Source organism: Schistocerca nitens, chromosome 9, assembly GCF_023898315.1.
Source record: "Schistocerca nitens isolate TAMUIC-IGC-003100 chromosome 9, iqSchNite1.1, whole genome shotgun sequence".
NCBI lineage: Eukaryota > Metazoa > Arthropoda > Insecta > Orthoptera > Acrididae > Schistocerca > Schistocerca nitens.
In genome coordinates this window covers 440,449,619-440,469,175 of record NC_064622.1, presented here as the reverse complement: position 1 = coordinate 440,469,175, position 19,557 = coordinate 440,449,619, and the positions used below count along the sequence as shown (strand labels likewise).

Below are 19,557 nucleotides of genomic sequence, written 5' to 3'. Positions count from 1 at the left end.
TATTAAAAGGTTAAATTTTTTCAGCACTGTTTTGTATAACCACATATGTCATTTAATGGATACAGCCATTTGGTTTACTTTATTACTTATTCTCAGTTAGTTAAAATATGTAAATCTTTCATCATTCTTTTACTTCTTACTTTTAACATATAACAGATGTTTCCCTAAAACCATACCAATATTTTACATGACACGTGGTATCTAGTCCATATCTAGCAGTTTCAAAGGCAATGAGATGTTATGAAAAACTGTACTTCTAAGTTTATTAGCTGCAGTACAAGCAAAGCAAAATTTAAGGAAAATCAGCACTTATAATGATTAGCCATTAATTTCCTTTCTTCCTAAATATATTCTTTGTTACAGCCATTCAGCTCCCCCAGTAGTTAATGCTTCCTTCCTGTCTTTAATGCTAGCGTTCCTTCATATAAGATGTATTTGGTTACTTCAAATGCTAATGATGCGGAAAAAAATGGGGTGGGTTCTGTCTTTTTCGGAGTGTGTCACAGAAGCACAGATCTGATATGACACAAATTTTCACATTTTGATGTGATGACACACAAATGGATCCACATTCTGTGTAGCAGTTTCAAACTTGCCAGCAAAAGTGTCAGCTATTTGAAGCACCTTGCCTCTCCTGCATGTCACCTAGCTATCAAATTAAAAATAAAACAAAAAAATCTGTGAAACTGGCAATAAAGGATCTTATCTCAAGTCATCTACATTGAATCAGTCATTATCTCATAACTTCTTCACAATACAAAATCTCAATTGATATCTTTACTATGAATTCAGAATCTTGATTTACACACCTTATCATCCTACTTTAAAACACATTGTTCATATTAAATCACAAAAGGTGTCCTTTTGAAGACAATTACAGAAATTTGCTTAGCACTTAATGTTTACGGATCACGTTCTCACTTGTTCCTCTAGAGGAACCTCTACCATGAACCCTACCATTCCATGATACACTCTCAAAACATGAATAAATGGTAACTAGTTATGATTATCTATGCTGTGTACATAAATGGTAGTTCAGTCCAAATAATCCGAAATATCCAAACACTAAACCAAATTAAACAATTTTTCAGTTGACCTTGAAAGTTGCTCTTGTGATATATGTTGAACTGTTTGGGTAAAAAACATTGCCAGTTTGTAAATACTATCAAGCTTAAAGGTAGAGCTCAGTAAGAAAATACAAAATCCAAAGGTACAATACAGTGAAACTTGCAGACGATATTGCATTCCTCATATCTATACTAATGAGCTAAACTTCAAGAGTTTGGGAAGCTGACATATCACCACAAGTGAGGTTTAATGATGAGATTTTGTTCCTTCATATAAATTAAAAAGGCCACTAATACCACAACAAAACTATTTGTTATCAGTGTGTTAAGAAAATCTATGGGAATGTTACATGATCAGTTTTCTACAGAAGTAAGTCTACTTTCCACAAATTTCATTCAGATTTATTTATTTCCTTATTTATTTATTTATTTTGGGTGGGGAGGATAGGGTGTGGCAGTATTTGAGAGGAAGGTCTAAGAACAGTACAACAAACAACAACCCCCAACCACTCACATCTTACAATATAAAATACTGCATGCAATGGAAACAGCTATGGTGACAACTAACCGTCTTAGCTCTCAGTTCTTCTTCAGTGCGGTGTACATTGAGAAGGGGAGTGACTCGGACCAGAAGTCGCCACCATGGCCAATCACGGATCAACAGAAACTTGCGAACATTGCGCTGTATGCAGCGCACTGCCAGGTCCTGGATCTGCAATTTATGCACAACATTAGTTCAAAGCATTTAGCTATACTTATAATATAGCATTTTTTTCCAAAGCTAACCATCCAGATTAATTATGAGATTTCTTCCATGCAACACAAATTGTTATTTACAGGGAAACTGACAAAGGAGGAGGACAAAATGGGTAATAGTTAAACCTACTGTGGGGTACTCCTAGATATCCTTTTAATGGGCTCTATTGTTCATCACTTTTGGCAATTAAATCTTTTACTTATGGCCCTCCCTCTTTTGATTTGTCTCCTCAAGGGAAAGTGGGAGGGTGGGGGGGTGCTGTAAGTACTGGCAACCTATATTTTATAAATCTGGTTTATTTACGTTGTCAGCTGGCTTACTATTCCATTTGTGTGAACAATGTCATAATTATTAGATCATTCTGACTTACATTGTACTAATTATGAGTGAATATACAACAAATCCAACAATCTACTAAAGCATTTGCTCTATGCAACATTAGATTTTAATAAATGTTATGCAGCTGGTAAATCTAACATACACATTACCCTTAATCTTTCTTAAAGAATGTGTTTGGGCATTGATGATATAATGGGAAGAGAGCAGTTACTCTTTTCATAATGAAATGATAATTTTATAGCATCAATATTTTAACACATTACATGTCTGAATAGAAAATAGAAAACAGGAATGAATAATTCAAATAATGGATGTATGTTGTCACTGCAATGAATGCTGAAGTGATAAAGCGTGAAAACAGAATAAAAAACATACATTCCTTATATCAGTATTGCTAATTTTCATACTAATGGCTTAGTGGTCAATGTTTATGTCATCATAAGGACAAACATATGCATATTCTGATATGGGAAGTAAATGTATTTCAGGGTACCTCTTATCTACATCTAGATCTACATCCATACCCTGAAAATCACTGTGTAATGCATATTAGAGGGTATTCTCCATTGTTCTAGTTAGTGTGGGTTCTTCCCACTCCATTCACATATGAATCACAGGAACAATGATTGTTTAAATGCCTCTGAGTGTGCTATAATTAATCTAATCTTATCTTATCCTCACAATCCCTGCAGAAGCAATATGTAGGAGGTTGTGGGGTATTCCTAGATTCATTGTTTAAAGGTGGTTTTTGAAACTTCGTAAATAAACTTTCTTAGAATAGTTTACATTTATTTTGAAGCATCTGCCAGTTCCTAAGTCTAATGTCATTTTTTTCCAAACATAGAATATGTTTTTGTTATTTTTCATGGACTATCAATTTCCATGTTATTGTTTCATTCCATATTTAACAGGATTTACTGTGCTCAACTGAGGAAAAAATTTTAAATGATAGGATTTATTCATATATATGAGCACTGTTAAAATAGGCAACATTTTAAAACTGTTGTGTTAATGTACCCATGAAATTGTAGGGCTGGTGGATAAAAGGCAATTACAGAAACAGCAAACCTTGAGCTTATGAAGCTTGCGCCGAGCTAAATATCCTCGGCACTGTGCTTGTAGCCTCACAACATGGTCAGTCAGCCGTTCGTCTCGCTGAGCCTCCAATTGTGCAAGAACACCAGAACGGAAGAATATCTGCAAGAAGAGAGTATATCAGTGAGATTAGCCACATTACACAGCTAGTTGGAATGAATCAAGTACATATGTCAAATTGGTAAACAGTTGAATCTTAAATAAAGGATGAGACAAGGTTTACACAGAAAGTATTACTTCAGTGTTATAGGAAAAGGATATCAAATATACCCTACTTTTGCACTGGATAGAACAATATAAATGTAATGTGTAATTTTGTCACAGAAGCAAACTTCTATAGGAACTGTTTCTCTCTTGAATTTTATGTACATAATTTTAAAAAATTACATGGTTTAAAGAGTGAACTTGTCAAGATACACTATTTTCAACAAGCACAACCACTATGTAATTTTCTCCTTGGAGAATCACACTTCACTATGATAACTTCATACAAGTTATTGAAATCTCAACTGTAGAAGACAATTAACCTTTTCTGTCATCTCTTAATTATTAAGTGGATTGATCAACTCAAAAATTGTTCATATTGTGTTTATTAAACAAAATTGTAGGACTAGCATACCCGTAGTGGAAACCACTGAGTGGTCATGCCTAGCGTGATACTGAGAGACAAGAAATGAAGTCACTTGAAATTCCACAACCCACAAATGATGATCAATGCAGTCATTAGGCATATTGCCAGCAGGACTGGTGCCATCTGAAGAATTTAGAGTGACAAGGGAAACAAAGCTAGATCATGCAATTAGTACTTAGTGAAAACCATGAAAAAATTACCTCCAGCTCAGTCCTGTAGCGTGAATCTGAAATCTGGCGTCCTGTATATGCACGAACCACTCCAATGCCTCCACCAGGTGCTAGTATGTTGCTATAGTCAGTCTTCTGGTTTTTTATTTTTTCCACTTTTCTTTGTTTCACATCCTCAATAACTTTACTACTTTTCTCCATATTTTTAAAGAGTGGATCCACTTCCTCTTTTGATAACTTTGGAAAACCAGTCCAATAGCCACCACTATGATACAGATGTATTAAACCATATAGTGATTTTTGAGAGTCACTAGACAAGCTTCGTAAATGCCGAAACACATTTCCAACATTTGCTTTATCATCAGTACTGTTGCTTTTTGAATCTCCAGTGTCTTCATTTGCATTGAGACTTGTTGAAATTGTCATTTTGTTACCAAGTTTTTCATTTTTGAGAACGAGCTGTTTGACATTGACATTTTTACAATCATCCGTTACATTTTTTTGTGTCAAAACCACATCACTTTTCGGATGTATAGCTTGAGTTTTATCCATTTTATTATTCAGAGATTCAGTTGAAAAGAAATCACGTTTCAGTGTTGATTTTATTGTGACACCACCGCCAGCTTTTGCCAGAGGTGAATTCGATCTGACATTTGTAGGCTTATGGTTTCTGTCTTGCATGTGACTTTTCTCTGGAGTGTGTTGATGGGGACCATCACTTCTGGATCTATTTGTTTCTGAGAACACAGTATTCTTACATCTGTCAACAGATTTTGATCTCACAATTTTCTTGTCAGGCTGTGACACCAAGCATACATTTCTAGGAGAGCTCTTACTGCTAAGAACTGTTTCAGAGGTTGTTCTTTTACTTGCCTCACTGGCAGATCTGTTATGATTTGGTTTTGAAGAATAAACTGCATGTTTATCTGACAGTCTTTTCCCTGAATGAGACACTAAATCTTCACACTCCTTTTCCAATTCTTCATATTTCTGTAGCACGCACTGAAGGTCATTTTTACCACACATCACTATGTCTTTTTGGTTATTATTCTTTGTTTGAACATCACCATTGCTAACTGTCACTGAATGGTCACTGAAGACTGGAGGGCTCGGTGAAGGAAGTCTTCTCGGTATTCTACTAGGTAAATGATTGCCGTACCGCATGTGACTAAAAGAAAGGTCATTTATGTTGACAGCACTAACAGCACGACTAAGTGATTTGTTCTGCATTGCAGACAATGACGGCCGTGGTGGCAATGGTGGTGCACTTTCTTCATGCCTTACATTTATATTCAGAGCTTCATTTGTTAGTGATGGCTGGCTATACGATCTTGCACGTAACTTGCCCCAGACTGAACTTTTCCCATTAAAACACATTTTTCGTGGGGGCACTGGAGGTTGCTGCTGCTCTTGACTTGATGCTACATTATAATTGATGGGAATAACTGTTGGTGAAAATGTCACAGCACCAGGAGCACTACTGGAATCCCCAGGAGGTGCCAGTGCAGTCTTTTCAGTACCACTACTACTGGAGTTTGGCACATAGTTAACAGCAATCACTGTTGACAAATTGTCACAGGAATTGCTCATTCGTGGTGGAGAGATGAGCGGTGATTGCAAATCTGACTTACTAGTCCTCTCCTGAGTCTCTGAAGTTATTTTGATAACAGACTTCAGTTCTGGTTTTGTTGGAATGTGCCCATCATCTCTGCTTTTACTGGTAGTCTGCCAGCAACCTGAAACTGAAGGACCCTTTCTTGTACCACTTGTTTGTTTACCTTGAAATTTCGGCACAGAGTTGCTGTTATGGGAACTACTTCTTTCTCTCCTAAGTGGATATTTCAGAGTCTTGCTAACAAAAGTATCACCTGCATCATCCAATGTCCCATTTAGAGGCTCACATTTAACTAACACACCCACTTTGTTGTGAGTAATTTTATCCTCAGTGCCAGAGACCACTGAGCAGGGTTCCACCGTGTTTGTGCTGATAACAGTGTCAACAACCTTTGACATTAAGTTACCTGCTGGCAATGATAACGACTGTTGTACCTTCTTGGGTTCAGCAGCAACAATTCTGGGGATCCGTACGTTCTTGTCTGTCCTAGCAGTGCCATTACTGGCACTCCTCGCAAGAGGGGTTTTTGCAGGAAGGCACCCATTAAGCCGGCCATTATTCAATTTGCTCTTTAACACTGTTCCCCCCTTTTGGCTGTGTGACAAATCCTCATGGGCTTTCTTCAAAATATTAAGAGGTCGTGGTGCACAACCATTTTCTAATGTCTTTTTTGCAGACTGTTTAGGATGAGGCAAAGCAGCTGCTGGCATGGCAAATACTGGCCTGATTAATATCAGGCAGTTGTCATTTGCAGCTGTTTACAATATTACAAGGTGCTGACAGTGGGGAATTGACAAGTGAGAAGTATGCTTATAGACAAAACAAACTTTAGTTGTTCATTCTATCATCACATCACCCAATGTTTCTAAGAAAGCTGAACTGCAACGAGGTATATAAATCTTGATGGAAATAATACAGCATCTACTGTCCCTAAGCAAATTGTAAGAGAGTTTATTTGAATATTAACGTGAGGAAATATTTTCTCTCTCTTGCAAAAGCCCTTTTCCAGCACTGACAGAATTCAATTTAAACTGTTGACTGTAAATTTCACTTTAAATGGGATGCCAAATGTCCTTTCCTTTACCACTGAACAAGTGATACTTGTCTCTCATAATATGATGTCTTCTTCAAAAACACTGTGTTGTACACTAACAGCACCTGTCAAACAGAACTGCCACTACAAAAATCAATTTCCAGAAGATGCTCTGTACACCGTTACAACTTCACTGGCACAAAAACTGCAACTGAAGTGTCACTGCAGCAGCAACAGCCCACCACACAGATCTGGCTACTACATGTTGTCTTTTTGCCTCCCTCCCCTCCCAGTGCAGCAGAGCGACTGGCCCGGCAGGACGCGGTCCACTGACTCCTGGCCGGCTGGCTGGACTGCCAGACAGAGAGAGACAACAACCTGCTGGCCTGCTGGAGGGAGGGGAGGGGCCACTGACAGGGGAAGGGCAGCCAATGCCAGCAGCTGGAGAAAGCCTCCAGAGTGGCCTGGAAGCCAGAGGATGTGTGTCAGCCAGGGGTCACCACCTGCAGGCCAATGTGCTACATCACGGTCAATAGGTGGAGCACACACACAATCTTACCTCCCACACTTCCTTTAACAACTAATTCTTGGGAGGGAGTGGGAGGTATGTTCCCTGACAGACTGAATCATCTAACACTTAAGTTTGCTTTAAAGTAACAGAATATACATCATCTAAAGCCTATATCTGTTAGGGTAATGGACAGTCAGCGTGTCTCAGATGGTGAGTTTTGGTGATTTAAGTGCCGCTTCAGCAGTCTACTACTATTACATTTAATTTCTTTAGTTTTCACTTAGTTTACATCGAATTAATAGTGTGTAGGAAGTTGCTAGAGTATTACATGTCAATTAAATGAGACATTAACTCACTAAGGGTAAACACAATGTAATGTTCTGATGATGTACAAAAACCCTCACTTCAGTAGCCTACAGATTGGCTTACATTTACTGTACATACTCATTTATAAAAAATAAAGAACTTTATCAAGATGCTGCTGTCGGTTTTCGTATGGACTTGACCAAGTTAACCAGAGATGAATTCTCACCCAGAGTGTCAGAAATACAGACTTATCAGGCCTCATGTTGTGACATGCTGTATAAAATAGGACCTCCATCCCAATTTCACTGCAGGTAGAGGACCCAGCATAAGTATTAAATTAGGCAATACCCCCTAAAGTCAATGTGACAGGAACACAGAAGAAAGCTTAATAACTAACATGATAATATGTTAGTTCACATTACCACCAGTAATGATGCATTAAACAACAGAATGGTGACTCATGTGACCAAGGAGTTGAGAAGAAACTGGCTGCTGTCACTTTGCCAAAAAAATCATTTTGCTTTTGTTTTAACATAATCAAGACAGACCAGGGAAAACACTTTTTGTTGCTATTTAGTATTTCAATCACAGCAGCCTCATTAATACTAATAGAAAATTCTCTGTAGTTAATAACGGATACGATGACAATCAACTAAAGATTGACATGAATGCCTGTATGGACATTAAAAGCATGAGTGTAGTCCTTCATCTTCTAATAATCAGAAAAATTCTACCACAGTGTTATTCTTAACATTTCCCCTTCCTTTTGCCTCATTTCTAGGTACATTTGTCATTATTGTGTGATTTTCTGGTTAGAAATTCAAGGTTTTCCCCTATCATTTCACTACAGTAATCTTTTCTATCTATCAGGCAGTTTTGCCTGTCCACCTCATGAAAAAGCAAGACAGACTTTTGAGAGACATTCTTTAACAAGTGCACCCATAAACAAAGGTTATGATACAGAATGAAGATATTGTTGCAGTGTAATAAATAGTTTTTGGATAAATTTTATGTCCTAGATGGCCAACCTTTCATTTTAATATGCCCACTTCAGAATGCAAATGTGGTGTCTTAAAACACCGTGCTTGAATGACAATGTATAACATTTTAAACACTTGGGTAGAAGAGGGGGCAGGTACTTCACAGTTCAAGTAACTATCCCAGAATTCGTGTGAAGTGAGTTAGGAAGGCAACAAAAAAGAATGGTAAGGTACAGTATGTAAAAATTCTGTTAGTCATCAGAGAAGAAATGACACATTAAACAGTAACTGGTGATATATGGAGCATATAACTGACGATCACTTTATTGGAGGACGCATTCCAATATTCACCTAAATGATTTAGCAGAAGAACACAGGAAACTCTTACCATTACGCGTCTGGCTGAATGAGAATTTGACCCATGTTCCCCTAAAATATAAAACTAGTGCCCATAAGGAATTCTTCATACTGTGGTAGCCGGGTCGAATTGAAATCTGAATGAAAATCCACACTGATACCGGGAAATACTCTAGTGACTGATATATCCAAGAACAGCCCATTAACTGCCTTACAGTTTTCATCTGTGAAAACTATGTAAAAGTCCTCTAGCATACATCAGTGAACTACCACTCCAAGAGGAAAAATGTTGTTCAGAATGACCCAACCATAGTTTACGCTTCATTCTCAGAATCTATCGTTCAATCTGCAACAGAGTATACAGTGCATGAAACTCCTAACATTGCAATCAGTTTTAATTACTCAAGTACCGAAACCCATATATTTCACTTTTACAAACAGGTCTTTTATCAACAGAGCTGTCTAGGCATGATGGTAAAAGTACTGCCCACCAAAGCTGGGGTCCTGATCTGGGTTTCAGTGTCTTCAACAAGGGCATAGCCAATGAAGAGCAGGTAATGGCAGCTGCAATCCCTTCTCCACTCTGTAAGGGGAGAGCAAAGTATGTCCTACCCAAACCAAATTCCCGCAATTACATGCCACACAGACAGATGTATCACTCCAGTGTCAGTTTGAGGAAAGCCAGAAAATGTAATTGGTACTGCCTATAGCAAGTGTACTGTAAGTTATTTGTTACAAAACATCAAATCTATTTTACTGGTTGCCACTATCTTCTGGTAACTGAAAAATCCCGAATGGTTTTGAGTTTTAACAGGTTGCACTAGTGATGTATGCGACGTTTTTCCTCATGTTACGTGCCAATGAAAAAAAAAAATTCTAAAAATGCGATTACAGAAAGTATTTGTGTTTATTTCAGTGTAACGTGCCATGCATCAAAATAGTGCAGGGTGATGTTACAAACTTCCAGGGATGATGGAGAAGGGTAAGGGGCCTCGGTCCAGAAATGATCAAGCCTAAAGTTGTAAGCGAAGATCATTTTGATACTTCTGATGATGGAATACATGTAGCAGTAGTTTTGTTGCTGAGACTGTAGAGCAGGCAGCTTTCAGAAGTGGTAGTATTGACCAAAACATTAAAAATGTCTAGTAAACATTGGCTCCTAAAATGTATACCTTAAGAGTTATGAGCACATGTTCACGTTCGCTACTGTGAAACCCATCACTTCTACTGAACAAGAGCCCACTGTACTTATGGTACACACTTTAGAGCCAATATTTACTCAGTTCTTTCTTGTTTTGATCCATACAACCTCCTTCAAAATACGGAAACCAATCAGCTTGTAGTAGATGAGGTATTTTTGCTTGTAGTTTTCAACTCTGTCACTTCCACACCAGTGTTCCTCATCTTAAGTTGATACATTTATCCTTCTCCATCTTCCCTGAAAGTCCGTAACATGACGACAGATGCAGTCTGTAATCACAAATCTCACCAATCTGTTCTTGCTAAGGTAAATGCACTGCAGACAGCACATACCTATCGTAAAGTAGGAGCTTTATTACATTTCGTGATTAATGAACACAGGTTGTAAATAGTTTTCAGTTTGATTTTGTGGGAAACTGTACTGTTTTTTGTCCAGTGTCCTCATTTCTGGGAAACCAATATATACGCTTCTGCAAACCAAAGGGGGCAGCTGTTCAAATACCCGTCCGGCTATTGACATTATATTTTCCGTAAACTGTTGAAGGCAAATGCCAGGATAGTTCATTTTTATTGACACAGATGTTTCCTCTTCCTATGCTGCCCCAATCAGAGGTCGTACACCATTTCTAATATCTCAATTGTCGACAAGATGTTTGAACCTAAGGTGTGAGGGGCAGTTAAATAGAAGCAACAAGAGAGATGGGAAAAAGTAAGTGGACTGTGTATTATTTCAAAAATAATCACCACAACTGTTAATACATTTATCCCACTATGAGACAAGACAGGCACTGCCTTCACGGAAAAATGTTCATGGTTGCCTACGGAACCACCATTGTACCCTTATAGGCACCTCTTCAGGGATACGAATTTGTTTCTTCAGAGCTAAAAAAAAAGGGGGACTGTGTGGAGAATGTGTAAGGGCTTCCCAGCAAAATGTCTGCAGTGTAGTTACAAAAACGTCAGCAACACGTGAATGGGCATTAGCCTGCAACAGACTGTTGCCGAGCGTCGACACTGCCAGGAGTTTTGACTCGAGTGAGCTTCAGTTTTTGGAAAGTGTCCGAGTACTGCTGTACTTGTGCCGCAATGTTCCAGATAGTCAATATACGGTGGGTTGATAGGTGGCACCATTCTGTTGCCAGATAATATCCACTGACGTGAAACTTCCTGGCAGATTAAAACTGTGTGCCGGACCGAGACTCGAACTCGGGACCTAGGCAAAGGTCCCGAGTTTGAGTCTCGGTCCGGCACACAGTTTTAATCTGCCAGGAAGTTTCATATCAGCACACACTCCGCTGCAGAGTGAAAATCTCATTCTGGATCCACTGACGTGTTGTCGAGTTGTTTCAACTGCACTGCAGACATTTCACTGGGAAGCCCTCACACATCCTCTATACAGTATCGATCTCTTCCCGTGCAATTTATTGTAGGAACCCAGTAGAAAGGCATTCATGGCCGTCCATTTGCTTTGGACAGAGAAGTGCGCACCTAGCTAAAATTGTAGTTCCATAGGCAACTGTGAACATTTGCCCACAGAGGCACTGACTGCATAATCTGACAGTGAGATACATGTATGAACAGTTTTGGAGGTTACTTTTCAAATAATACAACTTTACTACTTTTTTTTTCATTTGTCTCGTTTTCATTTGAGAGTCCCTAATATGTTCTGATTTCGTCACTCGGAGAAGACGGACGGATATCAGAAACTAGATGACACAAAGGCGTTTGGAAGCTATATCCTACAGAAAAGAAGTCGCCTCACAGCCGCCGTGCCATTTCACCCGCAGCGGCGGCGGAACCGGGGGGGCAGCTAATTCTGAAAGCAGACAAAGTAGTGGTGCGGACGTGCCGCGAGTACGGATCCAGGCGGAGACCATATGGGACGGCAGAAGCGCGGCCGGCCTGTTGGGAATGCACGGCAGGGGGCAGGTGGCGGCTAATTCGGCAGCGAGAGGGCAGCTTTGGGCGGTAGAAAGTAGCGGCGCGGATTCCTGCGGGCGTGCAGTAACGGTAACGGTACGGCGGGCTGGAGCCGCGGGTTAAACTGAGCCAGTAGAGGAGGCGGCGGGTCGTTCCCCCGGCTGGCGACGCGCCAGTCCCCGCACTGGGCCACAGCTCAGCCCAGCACAACACACACAGCCGCCTGCCGGTTCCGGTCGCGCACGGCGGCCGCTTCCGCGGGCCGGCCTCGGCGCCACAGCTGCCCACATTCCGCGGAAAAACAGTCGCCTTCCCCACTGGCCTACCTACGCTGGGCGCACGCGATACACACCAAACGACCGCTTTTATCTCCCGACTTCCACCTCTACGGGGCAATTCAAACTGAATACAGCGATTACAAACGACTCCAACTGCCTATTATGTCGACAGGAAGGACTGAGCAGGCAAAGAGGGTTGAATTTTTACTATCATACGTGTGTCATTCAATAATTAGAGAGACAAATTATGTACGGATGAAACAATTTCTAGTAGTAGTTCTGTACAGACTTCAAGAAAAATACAATAATTCCAATCCCAAGGGAAGCAGGCGTTGACAGATGTGAAAATTACCAAACAATCAGTTTAATAACTCACGCCCGAAAAATACTAACACGAATTCTTTACAGACGAATGGAAAAACTAGTAGAAGCCGACCTCGGGGAAGATCAGTTTGGATTCCGTAGAAATACTGGGACACGTGAGGCAATACTGACCTTACGACTTATCTTAGAAGAAAGATTAAGAAAAGGCAAAGCTACGTTTCTAGCATTTGTAGACTTAGAGAAAGCTTTTGACAATGTTAATTGGAATATTCTCTTTCAGATTCTGAAGGTGGCAGGGGTAAAATACAGGGAGCGAAAAGCTATTTACAATTTGTACAGAAAGCAAATGGCAGTTATAAGAGTTGAGGGGCATGAAAGGGAAGCAGTGGTTGGGAAGGGAGTGAGACAGCGTTGTAGCCTATCCCCGATCTCATTCAATCTGTATATTGAGCAAGCAGTGAAGGAAACGAAAGAAAAATTCGGAGTAGGTATTAAAATCCATGGAGAAGAAATAAAAACTTTAAGGTTCGCCGATCACATTGTAATTCTGTCAGAGACAGCAAAGGACTTGGAAGAGCAGTTGAACGGAATGGACAGTGTCTTGAAGGGAAGATATAAGATGAACATCAACAAAAGCAAAACGAGGATAATGGAATGTAGTGGAATTAAGTCGGGCGATGCTGAGGGTATTAGATTAGGAAATGAGACACTTAAAGTAGTAAATGAGTTTTGCTGTTTGGGGAGCAAAATAACTGATGATGGTCGAAGTAGAGAGGATATAAAATGTAGACTGGCAATGGCACGGAAAGTGTTTCTGAAGAAGAGAAATTTGTTAACATCGAGTGTAGAATTAAGTGTCAGGAAGTCGTTTCTGAAAGTATTTTTATGGAGTGTAGCCATGTATGGAAGTGAAACATGGACGATAAATAGTTTGGACAAGAAGAGAATAGAAGCTTTCGAAATGTGATGCTACAGAAGAATGCTGAAGATTAGATGGGTAGATCACATAACTAATGAGGAGGTATTGAACAGGAATGGGGAGAAGAGGAGTTTGTGGCACAACTTGACTAGAAGAAGGGATCGGTTGGTAGGACACGTTCTGAGGGATCAAGGGATCACCAGTTTAGTATTGGAGGGCAGCGTGGAGGGTAAAAATCGTAGAGGGAGACCAAGAGATGAATACACTCAGCAGATTGAGAAGGATGTAGGTTGCAGTACGTATTGGGAGTTGATGAAGCCTGCACAGGATAGAGTAGCATTGAGAGCTGCATCAAACCAGTCTCAAGACTGAAGACCACAACGACCACAACAACAACAGTTTTGTACAATCATGACTTTAGAGTGGCACCAATGTGATGACCTAAGAACGGCTGACGGATAAAAACTGTTTTAAAAATAGAAACTGCAGAGCCGCCACAAGTTCCATGTACTTTTTTTTTTATTTTACATGTTTCACTCGACCAACGCGAGAGTCCTCAACTGTGGAAATACAACGTGTTACACCACCATACAATAAGATAAATTCAACTTAACAACATGACAACTTACGTTACGTAGCCGAGTCCAACACTTGACAAATACCGCACTACGCATGGCGCCGTCGTCATACATAAAATGGAGTAAGTTGGTTGGGTACAGTCAACGTAAACTCTCTGGTCAGGTGGATTCTAAGATTACACAGGAGGACTTGTACACTGAAGAGCCAAAGAAACTGGTACACCTGCCTAATATCGTATAGGGCTCCCGTGAGCACGCAGAAGTGCTGCAACACAACGTGGCATGGACTTGATTGGTTGGTTTGGGGGATGAAAGGGACCAGACTGCTACGGTCATCGGTCCCTGCATGGACTTGACTAATGTCTGAAGTAGTGCTGGAGAGAATTGACAACATGAATCCTGCAGGGCTGTGCATAAATCCGGAAGAGTACGAGGGGTGGAGATATCTCTGGAAAGCAAGTTGCAAGGCACCCCAGATATGCTCTATAATTTTGATGTTTGGGGAGTTTGGTGGCCAGCGGAAGGGTTTTAACTCACAAGAGTGTTCCGGGACCCACTCTGTAGCAATTCCGGATGTGTGTGGTGTCGCAGTGTCCTCCTGGAATAGCCCAAGTCCATCGGAATGCACAATGGACATGAATGGATGCAGGTGATCATGCAGGATGCTCACGTACGTGTCACCTGTCAGAGTTGTAAATAGACGTATCAGGGGTCCCATGTAACTCCAACTGCATACGCCCCACACCATTACAGAGCCTCCCCCAGCTTGAATAGTCCCCTGCTGACATGCATGCTCTATCGATTCACAAGGTTGTCTGCATACCCGTACACGTCCACCCGCTCGATACCATTTGAAACGAGACTCCTCCGGCCAGACAACACGTTTCCAGTCATCAACAGCCCAGTTTCAGTGTTGACGGGCCCCAGCGAGGCGTAAAGCTTTGTGTCGTGCAGTCATCAATGGTACACGAGTGGGCCTTCGGTACCGAAAGCCACACCGATGATCTTTCGTTGAATGGTTCGCCCGCTGACACTTGTTGATGGCCCAGCATTGAAATCTGCAGCAATCTGCGGAAGGGCTGCACTTCCATCACGTTGAACGATTCTCTTCAGTCGTCGTTGGTTCCGTTCTTGCAGGATCTTTTTCCCACCGCAGCGATATCGAATATTTGATGTTTTACCGGATTACTGATATACACTCGTGATCTGGTCCTAAGGGAAAATCCCCACTTCATCGTTACCTCGGAGATACTGTGTCCCATCTCTCGTGCGCCGACTGTAACACCACGTTCAAACTCACTTAAATCTCGGTAACCTCCCACTGTAGCAGCAGTAACCTTTCTAACATCAGTAACCTTTCTAACATCTGCGCCAGACACTTGCTGTCTTATACACGCGTTGCCGAACACAGCGTCTTATTCTGCCTGTTCACATACCTCTGGATTTGAATACGCATACCGATAACAGTTTCTTTGGCGCTTCAGTGTATAATGGGAGCACTGCTGTTGCCTTTATTCTTCTTCCGTAGACACGCGAAGCTATTTTCTCTTTTCTGTTGAAGATTCAGTGTCCAGTAAAATGTAGTAACACCATCAGCCAAAACTTCTTCGGGCTGATCACACATTCCAGATGAGACTCGTATCTGAACAATAGTGTCTCCCGCCAGCTACGGGTGCTTGCATAGAGATTTCGCCTGATTTCAAGCAAACCCCACGTAACGTAACTCTCATGCATTTCCATATTTATGACTGCAGGGGCGATGAGCACGCTCTTGCAGCGTTTTCCTGTGATGTTCATTTCTGCTCAAGCGAACCGCTGGCTATGAAGACGATATTTTGGCACAGACAGAGAGCTGCAGGCCAACGTGGGAAACTGTCATTTATGACGAGGGTAATGGGAAGTCGGTAAAACGCTACGACAGACTTCTAAGTCGGAGCACTGACTATGTAGAAAATTAGCTGGAAGGTGTAGGTTAACAAATAAAATATTTCTGATTTTCACTGTAGTTTCCATTTCGCGATCGATCGGACCTTGCTTTACGAATAGCCCTCATAGGTCCAGTATTTGGTAGCCAAGTCGCATGTAAATGTTCAGCAACGCGCAGCTAGCACTGTAAACAGCCGGTTTAATATACAGGAGAAATCACACAGATGTTCACGGTACTTAAAAATAGGAATCGACAGGACGAGGGCGAAGGAGTTTTCTCGTAACGCTGATGCATAAATTTTAGACAATCAGTATAGATTGCAGAACAGTTCTAGTGTTGACAGATTAAAGTACAGTCGACATGATGGTCATGAGGGACTTAGCATTAGCTCAGATGGATAAGTATAGGACCGTCGCTGAACGTTTAAACATGTACCGAAATCGGTTTACTAAAACGAAATAGTATTCATCCGGAAAAAAAGGAACAATCTATCCGTGGTCCGCTCGCTTTCCCTCACAATCCGGGAAGGAGAACTATGATCTCTGCTGCACTCTGACCTCGGGCAGTCTGTAGTCTGTCAGTGATAAGGCGACCAGAAAGAGGAGCAACACACATACCGTTCACAAAATGCTGACAAGGCTCGCTCCCTACCGTTTTTAAGAAAAAAATTGTTTCGTCATCAACGTAGAAGAAGAGAATGGGGGGGAGGGGGAGGGAGGGATGGAGGAGAGGGAGAGAAGGAGAGGGAGAGAGGGAGAGGGAGTGAGAGAGGGGGGAGAGGGGGAGGGGGAGAGAGGTGGGGCTGGTGGAAGGGATTGATATATGAAATGTGATTCGGAATCATAAAACAACACTGGCCCAAAATGTACACGAAAGATATCTCTGAGTTGAGCATTTTTACTTTCTGTACTGCATTATGCATGCCTCATTATATGCAAAAAACGGTCTGCTTGAAGCTCATTGCCAAGAATAATGTTACAGTGTGTTGTTTTTCTATTCCACTATTGGGTCGTTTACGATGCCGTGAAAACAAGGAATCACGTGCGCCGCTAACAACAGTTTGTCACGAAGTGTATGAAACGGTAAGTCACGACATGTGCGTAACAAAGATTAATATGGACGCTATCTTAGAAGCAGCACAAATTCGCGGTCGTAGTTCCGTAGATTACGTCGCTGAAGGAAACAAGTGCCTGTACGTCATCAACCAGCATCATCTAAAATACATGATAGTATGTGAAAAATATTGAAAATGTGTTTCCACTTGTCACGGAGGATTTTGTAACATGGCAAATGATTTCTTTCGTAGCCACTTTTTAACACCTGGATAAAGACATCAACCTTCGCTTTTCAAATGGAGTAGTGCTCCAATTCTATGCCAACGAGGCAATTTCAATGAGAAATATTCAGTGTAACTGACTCCAAAACACGAGTAAAATGGATTTAGCACTGGGATTCCCCTATTCTTGTTGCTGAACAACGTTCAATCCGGACCTGCGTCGCTGATATGATAAATAGTCGATTAGCTATTTTCTGCCCTTCACGGCATTTCCGTGAAGTCCTTTGCCTATATTTGCCTACGAGGTTCAAGTTTATTATTATGTAATATTTATTTTCGCTGTCTCCTCGACAAAATAATTCACTGCCGGAGAGTCCGCTGACAGCATTTCGTTCACATGTTTCCAAGATGCTGTATTTATAATTTCGGCGGCGGATGTTTCCGACTAGATGGAGAGATTACGAACATATCTGAAATATCAGTAAACACCTGCAGCAGATCATGATCTACTTATAAAAACAGGCGCGCAAAATAGGTGCACACTCTTGCATATTTATAACAGAGACCTATACGAAGAGTTAACCAGAGTGGGTCGGTAATTGAGATTTCAATTGACTAGGAAAGTTACCCTTGTTACTGTGTCCAAACGGAATGTGAAATCAAGATTCCGCGCGGGCTTAGCGACTGTGTAAGCGAGAAACTGCCAACCGTAGAGAATCCCGTGACGGGATGGTGCGAGGCGAGGGCAGCAGGAGAAAGCCAATCAGCAGGCAGCAATTTAGCTGTCAGGCTGATCCGCGCCCGTTCCTTCATTTCCTCGCCCCACATAGCCGCTGTCTAGAGCTCGCTTTCCTCTGCGTCTATTATGCAGCGTCTTTCACCAGCCGCTGATAGCATCTGTCCGGTAACACTGATTAGCGCGTTCAGAATATGTTTTGAATTGTTTACTGTTTGTCAAACTTCTCAGTACATTAAATTTCGGAGAAATGAAATCTTGCTTTCCCATTGTAAACTTTCCTAACCGAAGTTAATCTGTGCTTATTCGCCAGTGATGAAAAGATACTGTTAAACATACCTGTTGCACGTGAATTCAGTCCGAAGACTGGTCTGAGCAGGTCAAAGACTGGTCTGAGCAGGTCTCCGTGCTTGTCTAATATATGAAAGCCTCTTTATCTCTGCGTAACTATTGCAACCTACATCCCTTGAGCCTGCTTAACGTGGACAAGCCTAGGTTTCCCTCTAGTTTTTATTATGGACACTTTTTTCCATTACCAAACTAAAGATTCCTTGCTGCCTCAGAATGTATGCTATCAACCGATCCCTTACTTTGGTTAAAGTGTCCCATGAATTTCATCTATCCCCGATTTGATTGAGTAACCCTCCATTCGTTATCCGATCTATCCACCTAACCCTCAGCTCTCATCTGAGGCATCACATTGCAAAAGCTTCTATTAGCCTCTTCTTTGGGAAGTTTATCGTCCACGTTTCGCCTGCTTGTAAGACTACACAGTAGTCACATTCATTCACTAAATACCTCCTGAAACTTATATTCATGTTAGGCGTAAAAGTATTCCTTACAAGTCCCATTCGGCATTTATCTTCTTTACTTCTGCCATCGTCATTTACTTTATTATCCAAATAGCAACACCCATCTACTATTTTTAATCTCCTAATCTCATTCCCTAATCTCATTCCCTAATCTCATTCCCTAATCTCATTCCCTAATCTCATTCCCTAATCTGGCTCTGAGCACTATGGGACTTAACATCTGTGGTCATCAGTCCCCTAGAACTTAGAACTACTTAAACCTAACTAACCTAAGGACATCACACACATCCATGCCCGAGGCAGGATTCGAACCTGCGACCGTAGCAGTCGCGCGGTTTCCCTAATCTCATTCCCTAATCTCATTTCCTAATCTCATTTCCTAATCTCATTTCCTAAGTATCGCCTGATTTACTTCGAGTTCATTTCATTTCATTACTCTTGTAGATATTCACCTTATGAACTCCTTTCAAGACACTATCCAATCCGTTCAGTTGCTCTTCCAAATCTTTCGCCGCGTCTTGCAGAATTACAATGCCATCGGCAAACGCCCGAAGTTTTTACTTCCTCTCCCTGAAGTTTAAGTCCCTCCAAAAAAAGTCTCCTTGGTTTCTTGCACTGCTTGTTCTATATACCACATGAATAACGAGGGGGCAAGTAGCAATCGTGTCTCATTTTCTTCTCAACTACTGCTTCCCTTTCATGTCTTTAGACGCTTATAACTGCAGT

At 41.2% G+C, this 19,557-nt stretch overlaps 1 protein-coding gene across 1 annotated transcript in view; it reads right to left on the bottom strand.

Annotated features, from left to right (window-relative positions):
* LOC126204302 (unconventional myosin-XVIIIa) overlaps nt 1-19,557 on the bottom strand; it is a 410,872-nt gene that overhangs the window by 43,704 nt on the left and 347,611 nt on the right. The window contains exons 15-16 of the mRNA XM_049938689.1: nt 3,232-3,360; nt 1,636-1,779 (exon numbers count right to left, since the gene is read on the bottom strand). Coding sequence (XP_049794646.1) covers nt 1,636-1,779; nt 3,232-3,360 — 273 coding nt within the window. The remainder of the gene's footprint in view (nt 1-1,635; nt 1,780-3,231; nt 3,361-19,557) is intronic.